At 39.0% G+C, this 19,876-nt stretch overlaps 1 protein-coding gene across 2 annotated transcripts; it reads left to right on the top strand.

Moving 5' to 3' along the window:
* Positions 1–260: 260 nt before the first annotated feature.
* LOC116784890 (carbonic anhydrase 2) lies at positions 261–18,378 on the top strand. Of its 2 annotated transcripts, XM_032683917.1 has the most exons (7): positions 261–501; positions 1,019–1,216; positions 11,641–11,759; positions 13,138–13,230; positions 13,976–14,038; positions 15,077–15,232; positions 17,528–18,378. In XM_032683917.1, the coding sequence occupies exons 1-7, from the start codon at positions 468–470 to the stop codon at positions 17,645–17,647; spliced, it is 783 nt and encodes a 260-aa protein (XP_032539808.1). In that variant the 5' UTR covers positions 261–467; the 3' UTR covers positions 17,648–18,378. The 2 variants fall into 2 exon arrangements, with proteins under 2 accessions (XP_032539808.1, XP_032539817.1); XM_032683926.1 differs by lacking the exons at positions 261–501; positions 1,019–1,216 and adding an exon at positions 9,326–9,416 and having other exon boundaries at positions 17,528–18,376.
* Positions 18,379–19,876: the final 1,498 nt, after the last annotated feature.

Genomic DNA, 19,876 nt, shown 5'->3' with positions numbered 1-19,876 from the left:
CCCTGGGCTCCCAGCAGGGAGCAGCACCCGCCCGCCCCGCAGAGCCGCGCCGTGCCCCGCCGCACGCACGTACACGCGCGCACACACCCGCACACCCGCCCGTCCGCCCCGCACCAGCCCCCGGCACCTCCCCAAGGTCACGGCGCCCACAGCGCCTCGCGCAGCGCCCGCAGGTGCGCGATGCGTGGGAAGGAACACAGGGATGGAAGGCGAAAGCGAACCCAGACCGCACCACCGGCTGCCGGAGGCGCTGTTGGCCCAACTAGCAGCGGCTCCGCTGCCGATCGCGGATTATAAGGGACCGCTCTCTCCGCCCCCAGCGGAGTCTCCCTCCGCCCCCACCCTCACTCCCCACCCCTCCTCCGGCCGCAGAGAAGGGCATGGAGTTGGCGGGAGCCTATAAAAGCCCTTGAGAGAGTGCTGGGGCCACGGAGCTGCGATAGCGTCTACGGGTAGAGGCGAACACCATGTCCCACCACTGGGGATACGGCAGCCACGACGGTGAGTGCCCGGCGCTGCGGGACACCTGTCACTTGTCAAGGGACACCTGCCGGCAGGTTCCCGAGAGTCGCGCCCAGGACGTGCCCGCTGTCGCCCGGCCGAACCCTTGCCCGGAGCCGGAATGAGCTCAGTGGCGCGTTTTTCTCGTAACCTTGAAATGCACCTGCGCCCGAGCAGCCCGCCCGGCAGCGCCGTGTGCAGGCGCATCTTCTGCGTCCCCGCTGTCATTCCTTTACTTCGGAAAGGGAAGGGTGGGCGCAGCTCCACAGGACGGGGTGGCCCCCGGGACTTCCCGGTACAACCCCCGCCTCAGCCGCCAAGGCTGAGGGGCTGCCTCGGTCCCGGGGTGGGATATCCCCTCACCTTTGCTGCCAGCACCGCCAAACCTTCATAATTGGTACACTGTTAGAGACCGATGCTGGTGTTCGAACATCCCGGTTTCTAGACTGAATGTTATTGCTTATAGCGTCCGAGTTTTATGTCTTTTCTTACTGAGCTGCTTTCCACTGTCTTGCAGGACCTGCTCACTGGCATGAGCACTTCCCCATCGCCAATGGAGAGCGCCAGTCCCCTATTGACATCAACAGCAAGTCCGCCAAGTACGACTCCTCTCTGAAGCCTCTCAGCTTCAACTATGATGCCAGCACGGCAAGAAACATCGTCAACAACGGGCACTCCTTCAACGTTGAGTATGATGATTCTTCCGACAAATCAGGTGAGACCTCACCTTCGGGTGCAGGAGGGGACATGGCAGAAATTGCTACCAACGCTCCTACTCAAAGGAGCTCCTACCCTACTGGGGCTATAGGGTTTTTTTTAAAGAGAAAAAATACCAAAGTCGGCTTCTGTAAGGTGTGGATTTAGCATCATCTCACACTCCTTTAGGCAAGGATGAAACTGAGCTCCTGATAGAACAAAATTAAGCCTATCTGGGCAGATTTGAGCTACCCTACTCTGGAGAAGTGAATTGCTTTATTTTTGTATAAGTCAGGAGGATTTGGATAAGGACTCAGCTGTGGAGAGAAAAAAAATTAAAAAGTATTTGACAAGAGGAATTTTAGGCGTAGCTCATTGTAAGCTACTGATCAAATGGTTAACAGAAGAGGCAAAATACATCATAGGAAAAAATTTGCCTTAGAATAGTAAAGGCTTACAGTTAACAACTTGAAGTGGAAATAGCTTAGAAATAGTTCTTTGGTTATCAAAATATTATTTCATATTTCTGAAGCCAGTGTGCTCCCAGGTTAATACAGAAACAGAGGAATGATTAGAAAATACCTCTTTGTTCTTTTGCAATTTAAAAAAGACTTACACTGACATTTCTCGGTGGCTTTCTAGGTAAAGATAATGTATCCGACACATGCTTACAAAGTTTGCTAGCAGGCAGTCCTTTCACAGGGTCTTGCTGTTCATTGTGCTGTATGGTGATATTAAGCACTGAATTCTGCAAACCTTTAGTAATCCTTAGTGAAAGGAATGGCCTTATTGACGGAAAGGCAGAATCCAAGATGCTGTTGCAACAAGGGTTTTGTAAGTTGTCTTTAATTGTAGTTTTTCATTTGGTTGAATTTGCAGAAATCGTCACTCTGCAATAAATGTCCCTTTATTTTCAATTTAGATAAAAAAAACAATCCTGTTGTAAGTCACTGACTTCTCTAGACACTGTCTGATTTAACTTGCTGGAGCAAGTGTCCTGTTTTTCATAAGTGTTTCATTGGCCATATCATCTAGGGAATGGTGCTGAAACCAAATGATCCGTGCCTAGTAGAAATGTGAGGGTTTTGCAGGTAATGTAATATAACAGCATAACAGACATTCAGCATTGCACTAAGAGTTTGACTTTGTATTTCAATTACAGTCTTTATGCTTAACAATATTAAGTAGTCAGATATAAGTGTTCACAGTTGTATAAATACACGTAGGTTCGTGTATAACTTACACAGAGCACCAACATTAATATTTGTATGGTCTAAAAAAGAGAAGAAGGTGGTATTCTGACCTCTTAGTGTCTATTTTTGTGAAGCACTGTGGAGCTGAAGGAACTGAATTCATGTTCATTTTAACAGTATTATAGGAAATAAGGGAAAGGATCTAGAGGACAAAAAAGGGGATTCTGTTTTTACCAGACACATGCAAGTTCTGCTCCCACTGCTATCCTGCTCTCACTGAGCCCAAAAGAAACAGGTTCAGGTTTCCACAGTATAAAAAACTATTTTGTGTTCACTTTGCATGTGCCTAAGTTTGAAAAGAACTGTGAAAATTAGGCTGTGAGGAAAAAATGGCAGATACATAAAGTGATTTAAAGAAATGTCTGTAGGAAGAATGCTTTTTATGAGAAGTCAGTGCAGAATCAGAACATCTGTGACAGAGATCCTCTGACAGAAACGCAATGACACAGCTTTCAGAGTGGGAGGATAGGAGATGCAAGTAGAAATATTCTCAGTAGCTGTATTAGTGTATCAGAAAATGAGTATTCTTTAGAAACAAAAACCAACTAAACAGATATCTAAAAAGACAGGTAGAGGTGGATCATTCAGTATCACACTTACTATTGAAAATTACAGTGCATGGAACCTACCTGGCAGCACACTTAATTGGCTTCATTTGTATGCGGTTAACTAGGTAACCTACTTTCCTTACGCAAAATAGAGCTGTCTTTGACTTGTCTCTGCTTGATCTGAATTTGAGACTCTAATGCATGTAGCCAGTTCTTGGTTAGACATCACACGACAGTCACAGGGAGAGAAACTAAGTGAGATTATGTGTGAGTGCTGGTATATTTTACCGAAGACAATGGAATAAAATCCTGTAGATACTTCCCACAGGCTGTATTGCTTGCTTCTATGAGCTGTCCCATATGTGGTAATGAATTAACTGTGGTAGTAGGAGCAAAATGAAGTAATAAGATAATTGCTTGTGAATAATGACTAACTGCATGCAAAGTAGATCCATTTCATTAAGAATCTTCAGGCTTATAACCAATGACACTGAAGCAAACTGAACAGCAGTTCTAGGTCTTAATGCCTGATCACTCCTGCTTTTCAGACTATGCAAAATGAGTTGTTGCAATAAAAAATACAGGTAGTAATAGCATAGTAAAAATAGGTAAGTCCAAATGCATGTTTGGATAAAACTCTGAAAGTAGTTGTTACTTATTTCTTTGATTCAGAAAACATGTAGTGCGAATAATGTTGATCATAAGTAAGAACGAGTAGATATCAGAATTTTGATATTTCCCGTTAAGAATGTATGTTTGTTACGTTACATGTGTGCATCAAGAATATGTAATATAAAGCTTCTGCTCATATCTGTGAAAAAAAAAAAAATCCAAAAGAAAAATTAGGGTTTCTTAAAATATGTCATCTATATCACTTTGAGTAAGAAAGTCAAAGTTTAACTTTTTAAACAAAAATAATCTATGTGTAATTTATGCAATTAATATGTCTTAACAGAAAAAAATGTTTTCTTCTCTGTGCTTAGAAGATTTCTATTAGTAGGTGGAGATTTATAGACGTAACTCTTGATTCAGGTTGTGCTCATGTCTATGACCTATACAATTTTCCCTTGCAATTGGACTTGTCTATCTCGTATTGGCCTTTTTAGCCACCAGTGCGCTTGTAACAAATGTGGGTAGAGCCCTTCCAAAATCTTTGTTCGCAAAGCCCAGCCATGATGATGATACAATTTTCTCTTACAATGAAGTTTTAACAGAGAAATTATGTTAATCTTTTGTGATAGCTTTAGAACCTTCGTTTTACTTTCTTGTTAATTTTTTTAGATATGGTTAGACGTTACTAACTATGCTTAGAAAAACCCTCTTCCCAAGCAAACTTTCAAATCTTCAAATTCAGTTCTTGTAGTACAGCCTTTCAGTTTCTTGGGTTGTACGACAGCTGTTACATTCCAGATTATACTTCTAAAGGCTCAGTCAATTCCCAGAGTGAAACACTTTCATATTGCAGAGTTGCTGGTTGGTAGAAATTGCTTATGGAAAGGAAATTTCACAAGCCAGCATTGCCATGTTTATGAACATTTTTTTGTTTGAGAAATTCTATGGTTTTCTCTTAGATTAAAAGGATATCTTCTGTCTTCTTTCCTGGCAGTCTTTCAGAATGCTTTCTTGGTTTCGTATACAGAAAGTGAATGGTCAGGTTCCTCTTCTAGTTGTTGCTTAGTCACTCTTCTCCTTCAGTTCTTGCAGTTGCTTTCTTAGATCTTATGTCCACTGTCTTTTAATAGTAGTAAAAGTTCAAATATTAGTAGGCATTCCTCTTTAAAATTTCTAAAACTTTGAAAGCAAAAGTGTGCTATGATAAAACTGTCTCTTTAAATTCAGGTTCATCCACTCTTGGGTCCTGGGACCAGACCTTCCATGTATGAGTGAAGCAAATGGTGCTTATAGCTGTTAAAATAAGGTGCATTATTACAATTTAGGAACGTTATAGCAAAGGAGTGTATCATTAAGAGTACTTCTTTTATCATATTAGACACTTTATATTATAGTCTGCTGTAAGGACTTGTGTGTTGTTTCACTCACTTAAAAAGACCGAAGTGAACAGCAACCTCTTAGAGCTGTAAAACCACAGGATGTGACTTTGCTCAAAAAAGCCTCAAGAGCCTGAAAGATTTTGTAATGTACATAAAATGTATTCTTTGTGTAAGTTTTCACAGGAAACCTTTTGGAATTTATCTAAAAACCTGAAATTCAAATGAAAAAATGTTCACAGCAGTAGACTATGAATTCTGTATTTTCTGATAATCTGTTTGAGCTTACAAAAGGAAGACGTTGATCAGTCCTTAATTTGCTCTATATCAAGAATGTTAAAATATCATATTTTAGCTGTAGAACCTGACAGAAGTGAATTGCAACTGTGGTGTTAAGCTTTAGCTAAATGTGCTGCTAATTTATGCTTGTGGACAAGTCTCTTGATTGTTTCCTTCTCCTTCCTTGCTGCTGAGCTAGAGAGAATACTGGAATTTAAGCCAGTCCCAAGTAAATCTGAATTTTTTCAAACATAAAATCATAGTAGAACTGAAAAATTATGAGAAGACTTGAGGAAATGGAAATAGTTTTCACCTTCATATTAGCACCCCTTGGGAATCTTTCAGTAGTTGTATCCAATATATTACCTGATTCTTTCTGTAATTGTAAATATTAATGAGTATGCTTCAGCTGCCTTATGACTCACTGTAAACAAACCATTCTATTTTGTTACAATGGTAATTCAAAAACCAGTGCAACCAAAGTGCTTGGTTGGTGGTGAGTTTCAAAGTTGTGCCACTGCTCCTTTTGTGTGCTTCCACATCAGCTGGTAAATGGAGGAAGAAACACACGTTTTGCCGTCTTTAAGGCACCACTCTTCATCCAAGTCACCGCTACTGGTCTATTTTTAGGCTTCCCAGATCCAAAGATACATTAGCTATGCCAGAATAATATTGCATGTCATCAGTATAGGGTCATGGATTGAAGGTCCACAGTGCAGTATAGCCTAAGCAATGTGTTGATCCTTTGGAATCATAAATCAGAGAACTGATTACTTATACCTTTAGGGGACTGTATTCAGCACACTGCTTATGTCACAAGTAATGTTGTGCACAGCTTGACTAGAAAGTCAAGAAGTCTCAAGGGTGTGAAATCATTAAGTCATTTTTCCTGTGAACTGGGATCAGCAGAAGCTGCAACGCCTATGTAAACAAGTGACTTGAATAGCTCTAGTGCTTCCAGGAACTGGAAGGCGAGATGAGAGGGCTTGAGATCAGTCCTGCATGTTTCAGGTCTTTATTTCTTTGCAGAGCCCAAAAGTGCCCTTCACTTAGATTGGCTTTTTGTTTCGGTTTGGTTTGGTTTGTTGTTTTGTTTTTCTTTTTTTTTTTGTTAACATATGATTTCTGAGCAGAAACTTGACACAGACTGCACATTTAAGAATCCTAGCAACTTCCTTCTGTTTTTCCAAAAGCCTCCTCTAGAGGCGCTTTTAATGCAAAACCAGGAGAAACTAGGCAGCTGTTATCAGCTAGGACCATTTGGAAAAACTTATTTTTAAGATGTAATGAAGCTTTGTGCCAGATGTCACGATTACTACTCTTCTCAACTGATAATTTGTTTATTTCCTTATAGGCATGAAGGCTTGCTGCATACTTATAGGCAATGCTCACACTTTAAGTTTGTTTGTCCTTCATTAGATCTCAACATTTTATGGACACTGTGTCCAATACAGAATTTTCAGTACAGTAAACAGTCACTGAGATTAGTATTTAGTTATTAGAAATTAAACCAACTGTTACTTTCAAGAGAATTTCAATACTTCCAACTTGGTTCTTAAAGTTGTTGACAGTCTGTATGGTGTGAAATGTGAGGGCTCCTCAGAGGCTCAGTACAGTATCATATGATTCTCAGAGAATCTCCACTTAAGAGACTACATGAGAAATAAGCTGCACTGGTCCCAGGGAGCTGAAGGAATGTTAAGAACCTAAATGACTTTTGTCTTTAAGCAGGTCAGAGTCTTTCTGGCTGCAGCCCAGTCTGGATGAAATAGTTCAGCTGAGGTGAATTGAAACCACTGACCTGCTGCAGATACACACATATTCAGACCTGCTGCGTTTTGGCAGTTGTTTCATTCTGGTCTATCTCTGTGGAACATCCTTGTTGCCTTATCAGGCTAAACTTCTAGCAAGGTCAAAGTAGGGTTTTTTTTTTCCTAATGGTGAAACCAATTTTTTTTTTCTCATGGTAAAACCCATTAGAGATGTTTTCTGCAAGTATGAACCCTACAGTCAGATGCTTGAATTGTGCTTCTTGCTTGTCATGATAGAGCATCCTGGGAGGAATGTCTGAAAGAGATAACATACAGAAGGAAACATCTCACAAAGTGTGACTGTGTACTCCACATTTCACAGAAGTGACAGCTCACCCTAACTGAACTCTTCAGTCTGTCAGATGAGGAAGTCCATTCTTGCATAAGAACACAAGGCTAATCCCTGAGCGTCCTCATAAGAGCCTTTTTTATGTCATTAATAGTGCATGGTGCACAAGTAATGCTTCATCTGCTTTGCCTCTTCAAGTGCTATTTTCTATTGTACAGATTTCTTTTGTATACACAAAAGCTTACAAAATATTAGCATTGATATATACACTATGCATATGTTTACATACACATATACCTTCAGTGTCATATATACATGCACATCTACTATAGGGTGATACAAATTATTGATTTTCTTTGTGCTAAAGCAATGTATGTAAGAGGGCTGTCCTCAGAGGTAAATGCTTGAAATGTCTTGCTGTTAAGTTTTTGTTTGATGGCATCTCAATTAGAATTAATATCCTAATTTTGGAGCTTTGGACAGCTACTGTGCTTTAGTTGGACCCATTATTTCAGCTACTGGAAGGAGCTTTGCTGTTAGTGATTTTTCATTTGAAGAACATTTTCTTATTCTGCATTTTCTCAGAGTAATGAACTTTATAGTAGTATTTTTTCTTGCCACACTAATTTGTGTGACAGGAAGGAATTCATTCTAGCTCATGAAACAATCTTGTAGTTCAGCCATTTTCATTATTTCGTTGGCATATGTACTGCCTTGAGATTTATTAGTCTTCTGCTCTGTGTAGAGGGAACATCCCATAGGAGTTAACTAAACAACAGTAATTCCACAGTATTTCTGCAAAAATTTGCAGATATGGATGCTAGCATTTTCTGAAAAAAGGTATGAAGTGGTCCACAGTATTTTTTTTTCAAGGCTGTTCTGTTTTACATGGGAAGGGTAGCTGCCCACTGACTGACCTTAAAGTAGAACAGTGAAGTTGAACAGTAAACAGCTGTATGAGGTGCACCAAAATGGCCTTTAATTTCTGTGTGTTTTCAGATATCCCCAGAAAGCATAATGGAGTCAAATCAACTTCACTTTCTGTATCGAAGAAATCCCACAGTCAAAATAAGTCCCATCAATGGAACAGTTCCTTTCCAAATTAGTACTGCTAATACTTACGTATTTAGACCATCTTATGAGATCATTTAGTAACAGTGCAATGTAATTACTAGATGTTACTAGTCTAACTTTTCCGGTAAAGGGTAGAAGGTAGAATGATATCAGAAAAGTTACCATTTCTTAATTTAAGCAAAGTAATTCCAAATTTGTCCCACTGTGACATTTAAAGTAACTGTCAAATAGTAAAAAAACAAAAAGGTGCTCTCAAGCTGTTGCCTCTTGGGCTGTTGCACATCTTTGGGGACTAGGTTGTGACAAACTGTTGAGTAGATTGAATCTATGAGAAAAGAATGTATTTTCAGCTCAGCTTGTGCTGTCTTCAGACAGCATTGCATCTGAAGCTGTGCTATAGAACAAAAAGGAGCACAGCTACACATGTATTTTCAGAATGGTTTTCGCTAGTATTAATTTCAAAAGGAAGAGAGCTAATGATAAAATGCTCAGATATGGATCAGAACTTCCCCATCCTTTTTAAAAAGGAGAGGGAAGGGTTGGACTTATCTTCTCAGTGTGGCCTGACTTTTTATTCTTGTCACATTGGACAAAGACAGGGAGGTTCCTGGTGTGAATGTTGTTCTGATTCTTGATGAACTTTTACTTTGTAAAAGCTGGTAGCATTTATTCATGGTTTAAAAAGCTTGTGCTGGAAGAAAAAAAGCTCTGACATTTCTACTTTGTCTTTTAAGTTTAATTTTAAATTCTACTTTTTTGGAAAAGCTGAGAAGTATTAATACTTAAAAATAAAATACTTAAAAATACTTAAAAATAAAATAACTGCTTAATGTAGGCTAGAATAAGAAGGGCTGTTCTGTAATTAAGCCTGCTGAATTTGTATTCATTTACACTAATCTAATTATTACTTTCTTTGAATGCTCTGCTGTGAGTCAAAATAAGCTAGAGCTGGATTTGAGAACCACAGAATGAGAAAAGTAAGCAAAAACTACAAAGAGATTTTTTTTTTTTTTGCATCTTTTGAGTTTTATGAGACTATAGCAAACTTTGTGTAGACAAATTACACTGCAAATGAATTCAAGAATATTGCATGGTTCTGCTTTTTAGCATGCTTTCCATTGATTAATAATGGCAGATTAACCTGTGCTGCGCTAGTGCTTTCTGAGGTTGAGGAGTCGTGGAACCTCGGTCCATTCGTACCTTCAACGAGCAGCAAGACCATGAGCTAAAGAACCTGAAACTGAAACATTGCAACTCCGTGGCATCGCTTTTAAATGAAGCAAGATATTGTATGGATTAAATGATTTTGCATCTGTAAAGATATAGCAACCAATTTCTTCATTTCCCAAAGGAACTGAATACACATTCACAATCACTGTTCTGAAAAAAATACTCTGATTTGTGGTCCTGTACCTAAAACAGTTATGCTTCTTGGCAACTAGCAGATGCAGAAATGTAGAAGTACAATAAGATATGTTTCTCTTTAATTACTTTAACTAACCATTCTTCTTTGGATCACATAGCTTGGCAAGGGGTAGGGCAAGTCCCAGTCTGTTGGCTGTTCAGTGTTGGCTACGGTATTGGAAATTACAAAGGCTGCAGTAGAACATGTATTCACATTTTTCAAATAGAAGTACATGTTAGGAGACTTCTAAATATATTCACCAAAGGAACACCAGGCAAATGCTAAATTTGTCCACTGAACCCAAATTTTGCATGTGTAGGGCACACAGTTGGAAAATGATTGTGTTTTTTAAAAATCTTGTATTTCATTTTCATGTATTCCAGTTTATTAGTGAAATCCTTCTGACCTCATTGCCATATATCCATGGCTGTTGTCGTCCATGCTTGCCTATAATCAGAATTATTCAAACCTGAACATACAGTGACCTTTTCCTATCAGCATTTGGTGTATGTTTTCACAAATGCACGTATTGTGGTAGTGTCTAGACTAACTGCAGACTGAGAGGAAAAGCATCTTTACTCCACAGAACCATTTTGTGGCACATACACAGAGCACATTTATGTGTAATATCTGATGTCAACACTCTTCTGTCACTTTATTACATATATATTTATGTATTACATATATATTTACGTACATAGAGAGATGAATTGGTCTCTTAAAATATCTAACAGCTCAAATTACATTTAAAAATATTTTTTATTTTTAAATATTAATTAAATCTTAAAGATTAATTGTGAATTTAAATTTGAGATGCTTAGAAAAAAAGGAGAAAAAACCCCAGCCAAACCACAAACCAGCGTGAAACCTTGCTCTGGTGACTTACATAAATAGCTCTATTTAATAGAACTATTTGTTATTGTTCTGTGCTTTATGCTGCACTGAAGCAGACATTGTCTGTGCCTTGAGCATTTTGCAGTAGTAGGGCTTGATCCTGCAGTCATCATGGTGATTGGTCTCGGTGTAAGTGGAAGGGTAAAACTAACAAGCAGAATAAGGGAGCTCAGGGGACCTTACTCCTGTATAATTGAAAGCATGGCTGGGCACTCTACTTGGAGCAGTCTCATAGCATGAGTAATGCCAGATAATGGAGACCATAAATAAACAACTCATTTCCAATCCATAATTTAAAAAATCTTCTTGTACTGGCATTGCTGTTTTCACCACAGTGGGAGGGACAAGAGATTTGAGTTCACATCTCTGCAATGCCTTGCCCTGTGCCTAGCATTTTACTGCACCCCATGGCTAACAGGTGTTTAGGTTTAATTTGGAACCAAAAGCATTTTACCCAATCCCATCTGCCACAGGATTTGCAGGATTAAGGCCTAAATGAATGAAGTGTCTAAAATGAAAGGTCAGAGTACAATAGTACATGAAAGATGATTTGGTCTTCAATTGTACTTCCATAGAGAATAACTCTGTATGAGCCTCTTACAAAGGCCTTTTTTTATCTGCTTGGTGACAGAAAAGTTACATCTTCCCTCATCACTTGTAATATTAGCATGCCTGTAAAATTGCTGATGAGATGCTCACTGTAAAGTCACTTACGTTTTTATGCATTTATTACTGATTTTGGTGTATTGTAGTAACGTACCATTGAAGATGATCTGAAGTAGCATGGCAGCATGCAGTGAACTGTAAATCACATGGAAGACTTGACATGGCTGTTTGAATTTCAAGTGAGACTCAATAGCAAAGGTTATGAGAGTTGCTAATAGAGGCTCTTTGTTTTGCAGTGCTGCAGGGAGGAGCGCTGGATGGAGTCTACAGGCTGGTACAGTTTCACATTCACTGGGGATCCTGTGAGGGCCAAGGGTCTGAGCACACTGTGGATGGTGTGAAGTATGATGCAGAGGTAGGGCATGCTTTACCTTCTTCAGTCACTTGTGTATAATGAGTATTTATGTTCTATAAGTATTCCACCACAGTAGCAGCTTCTGTACAGATCTTCATAGGAGGATGTTACCATAGAAGATTTGGTACAATGCCACCTTAGAACCTACTCCTTGCAAGAGCAGAAATCAGAATTGGAGAACTTGTAATATTTCTTTTCTCAGCTACTTCATGTCAAAGGGAAGCAGAAAAACCCACATTAATTATCACTGTTTTTTTCCCTGCTTTCTCAGTGTCTCTTGGAAATGATGAAGGAATAGAATTGCAGCACCTCTGTGCACACACATCCCCTTTTCCTGGGTTCAATTTTTAACATCAGAGGCATTTGTATAAGCAACAGAATAATTTTGGGGCAGACAGGGCAGGCAACAAAGTGAGATTTTGCAGGCACTGTGTACTACCCCTGAGACTTCAGATGCCCCTTGGACCACTTAAGACTCTGTATTACAGTCTGACTACAGAAACTGAGTGAGTTTAGCATCTTGCATCCCACCTTTCCTTGTCCTGTGTTTAGAAATCTACCTCTGGATGCTGCAACAGACTTCTAAAATGTATTCATAATACACATTTACTGAACATACCTGTGATTTGCATTGACAGATAAAAGAAATGGCGCCACAAATTCATTGGCTCTGCTGCTTTTTCATGGAGTAGAAGTAGCTTTTGTCTTATCTGAGAAACTTGCCATTGGCTTATGTCTTCACAGTACCATAATTACTTGCTGAACTTGACTTGCAGATGTGGGGAAACAGCCAGATGAACTTAAATTAGAAATAACTTAGAAATTAAAGAGAAAACAACATCCTGAATTATGTAACCTGGAAATTCATAGTCTTCCCAGAAAATGACAGGACTGGTTTTTTGATTACTTTTTTTTTTTTTTTTTTATTTCTTAGATTGCTGGTCAGATCTGTAGTTAATGTGTCTTCTCTGCTTCTTCTGACACTGACAATAATGTAGTTCAGTGTTGATAAGAACTCTAGTATATATAGCACTAAAATACTACATCAAAATCCTGTAGGCTGTATGTGGGAAAAACTCATGCTGAAGATAACAGGAGTTTCGGTAGAAAACAGAATGATACAGCCACAGCTTGCATTTAAAACTGTGGGAATAAGAGTGAGAAGCAAAATAAAATGCATTACAGAAATCTCTTTGCATAAATGAAACTTTAAAGTAGATGAATGATTCAACAAATTCTTAACTGTACACAAAAGTTTTTAAATTTCAGCAATAAAACTCCCATCAACTCTTAATAAATTACTTTCTGGCATCCTAATTTGTGAAGTATTCTGGATGGAATATCATCTTCAATGCACTTCTTGTTTTCTTGCTCCTAGCTCCATATTGTACACTGGAATGTAAAATATGGTAAATTTGCTGAAGCTGTGAAGCATCCTGATGGTTTGGCTGTGGTGGGCGTCTTTATGAAGGTTAGTTAAACTTTTGTATCATTTGTCCAGCGTGTTCATTGTGTTGCAGAGGGGACCTAAGAGCCTAAAATATAGAATAAGGCAGCATTGTACTATACTGCTTAAACCTTTAGCAAAGTAGGTAGTACTCCAAATTCTCATCTTCCTTTACCTATAACAATTGTACACTAGCTATGGAGTATGACTGCCATCCCTCACTGTGGCAGCCCTGTAGCAGCATAATTGGCTTTAACAGGACAGTCACACTGCCATAACTCTTACCAGTGAAAGGTGATGTGCATAACTGACAAAGCTGTGTGTATGAATCTGCAGTAGGACAGCCTAAATAATATCTGTTTTCATTTTCTTGTTATTGTTAAATGTCCAGAGTGTTTTGTTTCAGTTGAATTATCTTCACAGCTAATTGGAGAAGGTGTCTGTGCCCCAGGGATATGTAGTACTCAGTCCTGGCCTAACTGAGGGTGGGTGACTGTTTTATTAGGAGGGTGATTTATTTGAAAAAAGAACAACCTAAATCTAAAAATAAATCCTCATACTGTAAATGAAAATAGCTTTATTCTGTCCTGTGTCCTTGGCTGACTCATCTGTGCTGTCTGTCAACTGGCATGATTTTACAGAGACAGTTCCAGTCACTTATCCTGTTCTGTAATGAAACGGTGCTGGGAAAATGTTTTCTTTTAACAGAAAGCTAAAGGTTTCATAAGAGTGCATGGCGATTTTTCTTTTCATATGGTTTGTGTTACAGGTGGGAAATGCCAAGCCTGAAATACAGAAAGTTGTGGATGCTCTGAACTCCATTCAAACCAAGGTAATATCTGCTGTCTCTGACTAACACCAGTCACAACTGTGCTGTGTTTTCTTCTTCAGAAAGCAGATTTTTTTACTTCTCCCAAACTGCTGCATGTGCTAAAGTAAAACAAACCTTCCGGCCATCAGCACTGGTGCTGCCGTAATCCTAAATGCAAAACAGATTTGAATGAAGTTGTGGTAGAGAGCAGGGAGTACTAGAAACAGTGATCATTTCCTATCTCTGTGACTACATTTCTCTGTCTTTTAACTGCGTCTAAACCTATGGTGTAGGATTTATCTTCCTAATCTGATCTGGTCTTCTAGGTGCATTTTCTGCTCAGTGGTGACAGATGGAAAGGGTACTTCCCCTCATTTCTGCATCTGTGGGATAAATTTCCTTCTTCCAAGAGGGCATGCTTCTTATGGCTATTTCTAGAGAGTCCAGATCAACATTTTTTTCAGGATATATAACTGTTAGGAAAAAAAAAGCCTTCCTGTATTTAAATATCATATGCAGTGTGTGTGTGATACCTTAATGAAGTGAGTAATGAGAAACTTTAAGTACTTGATGAGTAACTAGATACTTTCATAATGGGTAAAGGCCTATGCCAATGAGAAATGTGGACAGAAAGGTAAAAAATGAGACTACACTGTCATCTTTGTTGTCAGGCTCACTTTGAGGTAATTAGATGTTGCTGTTTATCACAATAGACTTTCCAACAGGTCTCCCAGCTTCTATATTTCCAGTGCAATCAGTATAAATGGCATCTAAAATCTCACTGTTCTTCAAGCAAGGTCAAATGTTATCTCTAGGAGCAAGGAATGTAAATGCAACATTTGAAATAAGAAACAATCTCTTGAAAACATAACAAAAAAATATATTGCTGAGACTATTTAGTCCCAAATGTACCGTTTTTGGTACTCACCGCTTCATGCCAAACTACATTTCTGTCTTTTGCCAAACATGGAGCTTCCAGAGGAGACTTCACTACTGCAAGCTCAGTGTGTGTATGTGGTCTCTCCCCTCACATCAGCCCATCTGCTTACTTTATTTTAGGGAAAACAAGCTTCCTTCACAAATTTTGACCCCACTGGACTCCTTCCTGCGTGCAGAGACTACTGGACATACCCTGGCTCACTGACCACTCCACCTCTGCTTGAATGTGTGATCTGGCATGTGCTGAAGGAGCCCATCACTGTCAGCCCTGAGCAGGTAGGTGTCCAGTGGGTGGTGACAGTATATGTGTTCTGGAATTACACTGATTGCATCAGCTCAGCCCACCAGGTGGTCAGTGTTACTGCAGAGCTATGCAGAGTATTTGCTAGCATCCCATGTCAAAAATACCTGTCTGAAGTGGTTATCCTCTTCTGACAGGACTCTGCTTCTGTGTGTGGAAGTTGAGTTTGCTGTAAAATGTAAGGCTGTCCTCTATTTGGACACAGTCCAGGGAAAACAAGAGGTTATTTAAAAATTTCATCAGGCTTTCCAACTATATGGTTAGAGCTGTCGTGTGGTAAAAATCTGGAAAATTGAGGCATGCATGAAAGGACCATTTGCACATGCAGAGTTAGTTTAGCATGTATTGTGATCATCAACTCACTGTACATGCACACACCACCTGTCTGGGTATACCTGCGCTGAAAATAGCAGATTTGTACCTGGAGAGCATGTATCCTGCCTCCAAAGTCTCACATAATAAATCTGTAGTTGGTCTGTTGATTTTCCAGCATTTTCAGGACACAGAGCTCTTTTTACAAGTTCTGTTTGGCACAGAACAGACCATGAAATCCTACGCAGAATTGTGACAATCCTAACAAAACTCAGTTGTTTGGAAGAGGCAAAACTTGCAGATTCCAGAAGTCTGCTGCCTAAGAAAACACTCTGTTGACCAGCTTGAGAAGGGTAGTCTTCCTAGTAGGAAGAAGCTTGTCTGGATTAAATCACTCTTGTCCCTAGTTTTCTGCACCATCCATTAATGAAGCTATGTATAGCCAAGATTCCATTCTTGGGTTCAGATCTGTGTGCTTGGGAGATATAAATAGAATCTAGAGCCTATAAATATAAACTAGCCCTGAAAGGCTTTAGTTCAACCTTCAAACTCTTAAATCTCTCTCATCAATGGCAGACATGCTAACAATCTACACATAATTCTAGGGGATTTATTTAGCTGATGTGGAAAAAAAAGTGTAACCAAGCTGTTGTGGGACTCAACGTAATAAAAGATAGAATACATGGCAAGGAAGAACTATTGGAAATAATAGCAATAATTGCTATTAATAAACTGCAAGGGAGCATTAAAGTTTACACTGTTTGTTTTTTCTAAACTACTGGTATTGATAATCCAAGGTTTGCAAATACAGTTTTATTATAGGGCAGAAGCACATTCACTAAAATAGAGTTGTTTTTCCTGTTACACCTACTTTAACCACCTACAAGTGGTAAAAGACACCACTTGTTTCTCCCACACACACCCCTTCCTATTTTTATCAACATTTCAATGACGGGTTTGAGATCAAAACACTGTGTATAGTAGCTTGCCTTTTCATTCCAAAACTGATCAGACAAGAAACCGTATATCAGAGTATTGAGACAGGGTTTAAGTTGAGTAGGTTTTACAAAGATAGATAAAAGCTAGGTGTAACAGCAGGGTGTAGCAAGCCTGTTATCACCTGTTGTAGTGACGCAGCAGTTCCTGGCAGAGGTTGAACTCTGAACTCTTGTTAACAGTAAAGTCCAGGGGAGGCTGGTCACTGCTGAGGGCCTTACTCCTCGAGTGAGGGAAAACCTGGTCTGCAGCCTGACTTGTAGGAGATCCTGCGTCCCACCTGCCACCTACATTTTTTTTGTCAGTAGTTCCACTTGTCTGTGTGAGATCACATTTGGGGTGGGTTATTATTTTGGCACAGTCTTTTTAAGAGTTTTGGGGATGCTCATTTAGACACAAAGGTGTTTTTATTACATCAGACTATGGAACACCAGTCGTACTTTAGGAACAAGCACTACAAATTTACAGTATGCTCCTATTGATGTGGAATGGTCTTCCCTCTCATGGTATTTGAAAATCAGGATAACTTCAATAAATTCAGCAGCTTTATTTTGACTCAATGGTAAGCTATCTTTTAATTATTATTATTTCAACTGGATTTTAAAAAAAAATACAGAAAGATACAAAACTGTACAACTTGCAGATGATTCTGAAAGGATTCAGTGTAGTTCTGGTCAAGGACAAACAACTTTTTGTTCGCGGAGTTCAGAAAATGTGTGCCTATGTTCTTGTTTCCTGTGCTTTCAGTTGTTCTTGCTTTGATATTTTGTGGACAGGAGAGCCTGTGTCAGGAACAAGAAATGGTGTAGATCAATGCAGACACATAGGTGCTGACACCATCTCTAGACTATTAGTGCTGGCAAAACCAAGTTGGAGTTCTGGTTCAGGCCCAAGGTGTATAATTTCAAATAGTCCTGCTGAAGTGAAGGATATATTTAAGATATTTGTGTGTTTTTCCACAGATGTGCAAACTCCGTGGCCTTTGCTTCAATGCTGAGAATGAGCCCGTGTGCCATATGGTGGACAACTGGCGCCCATGTCAGCCTTTGAAGAGTAGAGAAGTCAGAGCTTCCTTCCAGTAACCTCAGTGCTGAGAGTGTTAAAAGTTGCTGTGTTTGTGAGGGTGCCCTTTTGCTAAGCCCAAATCAGACCTTTGCCATGTGTGCCCTGGCAACATCTTGTCTCCGAGATCCATTTTTTCTTTTGCTCTGCGTCTGAAATGCCAGCTAATGAAATGTGAAAGGCTCTTGGCCAAATGGGAGAGGGTTCTTAAGGTGTGGGGTTGGGGGAGGCAGGGGGTGGGTGCTGTGTGCATTTTGATGACTATTACTGTGACTGACACTTTGGTATGGCAGTATGGCTGCTTGGGAGAGGATATGGTAGCAAAATAAGCCATTTTAAGAAACCTCATCCACTGGTGTGATAGTACACGTAACTAACAATAACTTGAAGCTTTGTGAGAAGCACAGGAATACAGAATCTATCTATGACTTAGGAAAAAAAAGTATTTTGAGAAAGTAAAGCAAAATGAATATTTAGGATTAGACTTCTTAGATTTTAAGAAACTGACATGTAAATATTTTTGAGACTGTTTTACATTTTTACCCATGTTATAAACAACCTTGGTTATATCTTAATAGTAGTGTTGGATTTTTTTAATTAAAAATGTTCTAAATTAAGTATTATCTTTAAAAGTTGTTATTACCATAGAAATAATACAAAATATCTTTTCATTGAAATAATATATGTTCTAATTTAAAAAAGAAAATAATGTTGTATTTTAGATAACTTCTCTAATAAATCTATACTTCTATTTTTGCTTCCATGCTGTTATTTTAATTCCGAAAAGGAGTCACTAATCTGTTAACATTGTTACATATTAAACATGATTACTAAACATACAGTATGTTGGTAATTGGTTTCAGTGACACCAAAGATGAATGCAAAACTATATGGATATAGTAGGAAATTTCCTCTAAGTAGATATCTTATCTATGATAGCAGAAGGAAGTGTTAATTTTGAGCAATCACTACCAATTATCATCAAAGTTGACTGTATAATGAAAGATCCTCTCACAAGACTTTTGAACAAAATTATGCTGAAGAACGGTCTCATTAGATTCTGGTCCTAGTTTTTAAAGCAATTTATGATGAGTTTTCTGCCTCATCGGAATCACTTTGTAATTTATAAGATATCAGTTGGGCAGGCTAGGTTCTGAAGCAGTTGGATCTTGAAATATGTGAGATGAGAATGAAGCCTTCTCAGAATGCATATAAGTATCTTTAAAAAACTGTCAAACCTCACTCTTTGAAAAGCTTTCACATTTAAAATGTCCACCATGTGATTTGTTCTAAGTTAATTTTTTTTTTTTTTATTGGAGCTACAAAGGTCTCTTGCTCCAACAACTGTGCTGGCTAATTGAAGTTCTTCATGTTGCATGGTTTGAATACTTTCTGGTTCTAAGCATCACCTGCAGGCCTAAGTGCTATGTATTCTCCCTGAATAATTACACCTCTAAAATGGGAATTATAGATCCAATACATTGTGGCTTAAAGCTGCTGAAGCAAGCTAAGAGGAAATAAATACCTTACAAAATCACAGGATGGCTGAGGTTGAATGGGGTCTCTGGGGATCATGCTTCTGCGCAAGCAGGGCCAGCTAGAGCATGTTGCCCAGGACCATGCCCAAATGGCATTTGAACATCTCCAAGGATGATTAAAAAAAATTACTCTTAAAATTAATAAAATATCAGAGAACCAGATATTAAAATTTTAAAGCCATAACTTGACTATGATATTCTGACTACTAGGTAATAAGACTTTCGGAGAAATAGTAGTCTCATTGTTTCCTGTACAGTGTAAATGGTATCAAGGCTGGTAGGTGACAGAGAATGTAAACTAATGCCTAGGGTAAAAACCTGGAAATGCCTCTGAAATTCTAGCTACTACTGCAATAAAGAAACTTCAGATCTTGTGCTCCAGCCCACTTCAAGGTTGCTCCATAAATAGTAGTTAACAGCAAAGGCAACCAACATCAGCCATATATTTATCATCTTTTTTCCATGAGGCTGTTTACCTGGAATGTTGCCAGTGCCATATGTTTGCCTTTGCTGAGTGTGAAGTACTTCTGTATTCAACCAAACAATGCAAACTCTCTTTCCTAAGTCACATACATGGTGTACAGGAAGAGCCTGTGGTATGTCTTACCTGTGTGTTCTACCAGGGAGCACTGTTCTTCATTCTTCTCTTCTTTTTTTTTTTTTTTTTTTTTTTTCTGTTAAGTGAACCAACTTGCAGAACTGCCTCTCAAA

Source organism: Chiroxiphia lanceolata, chromosome 1 (assembly GCF_009829145.1).
Source record: "Chiroxiphia lanceolata isolate bChiLan1 chromosome 1, bChiLan1.pri, whole genome shotgun sequence".
In the NCBI taxonomy this organism is placed as follows: Eukaryota; Metazoa; Chordata; class Aves; order Passeriformes; family Pipridae; genus Chiroxiphia; species Chiroxiphia lanceolata.
This window is presented reverse-complemented; position numbering and strand designations above follow the sequence as displayed.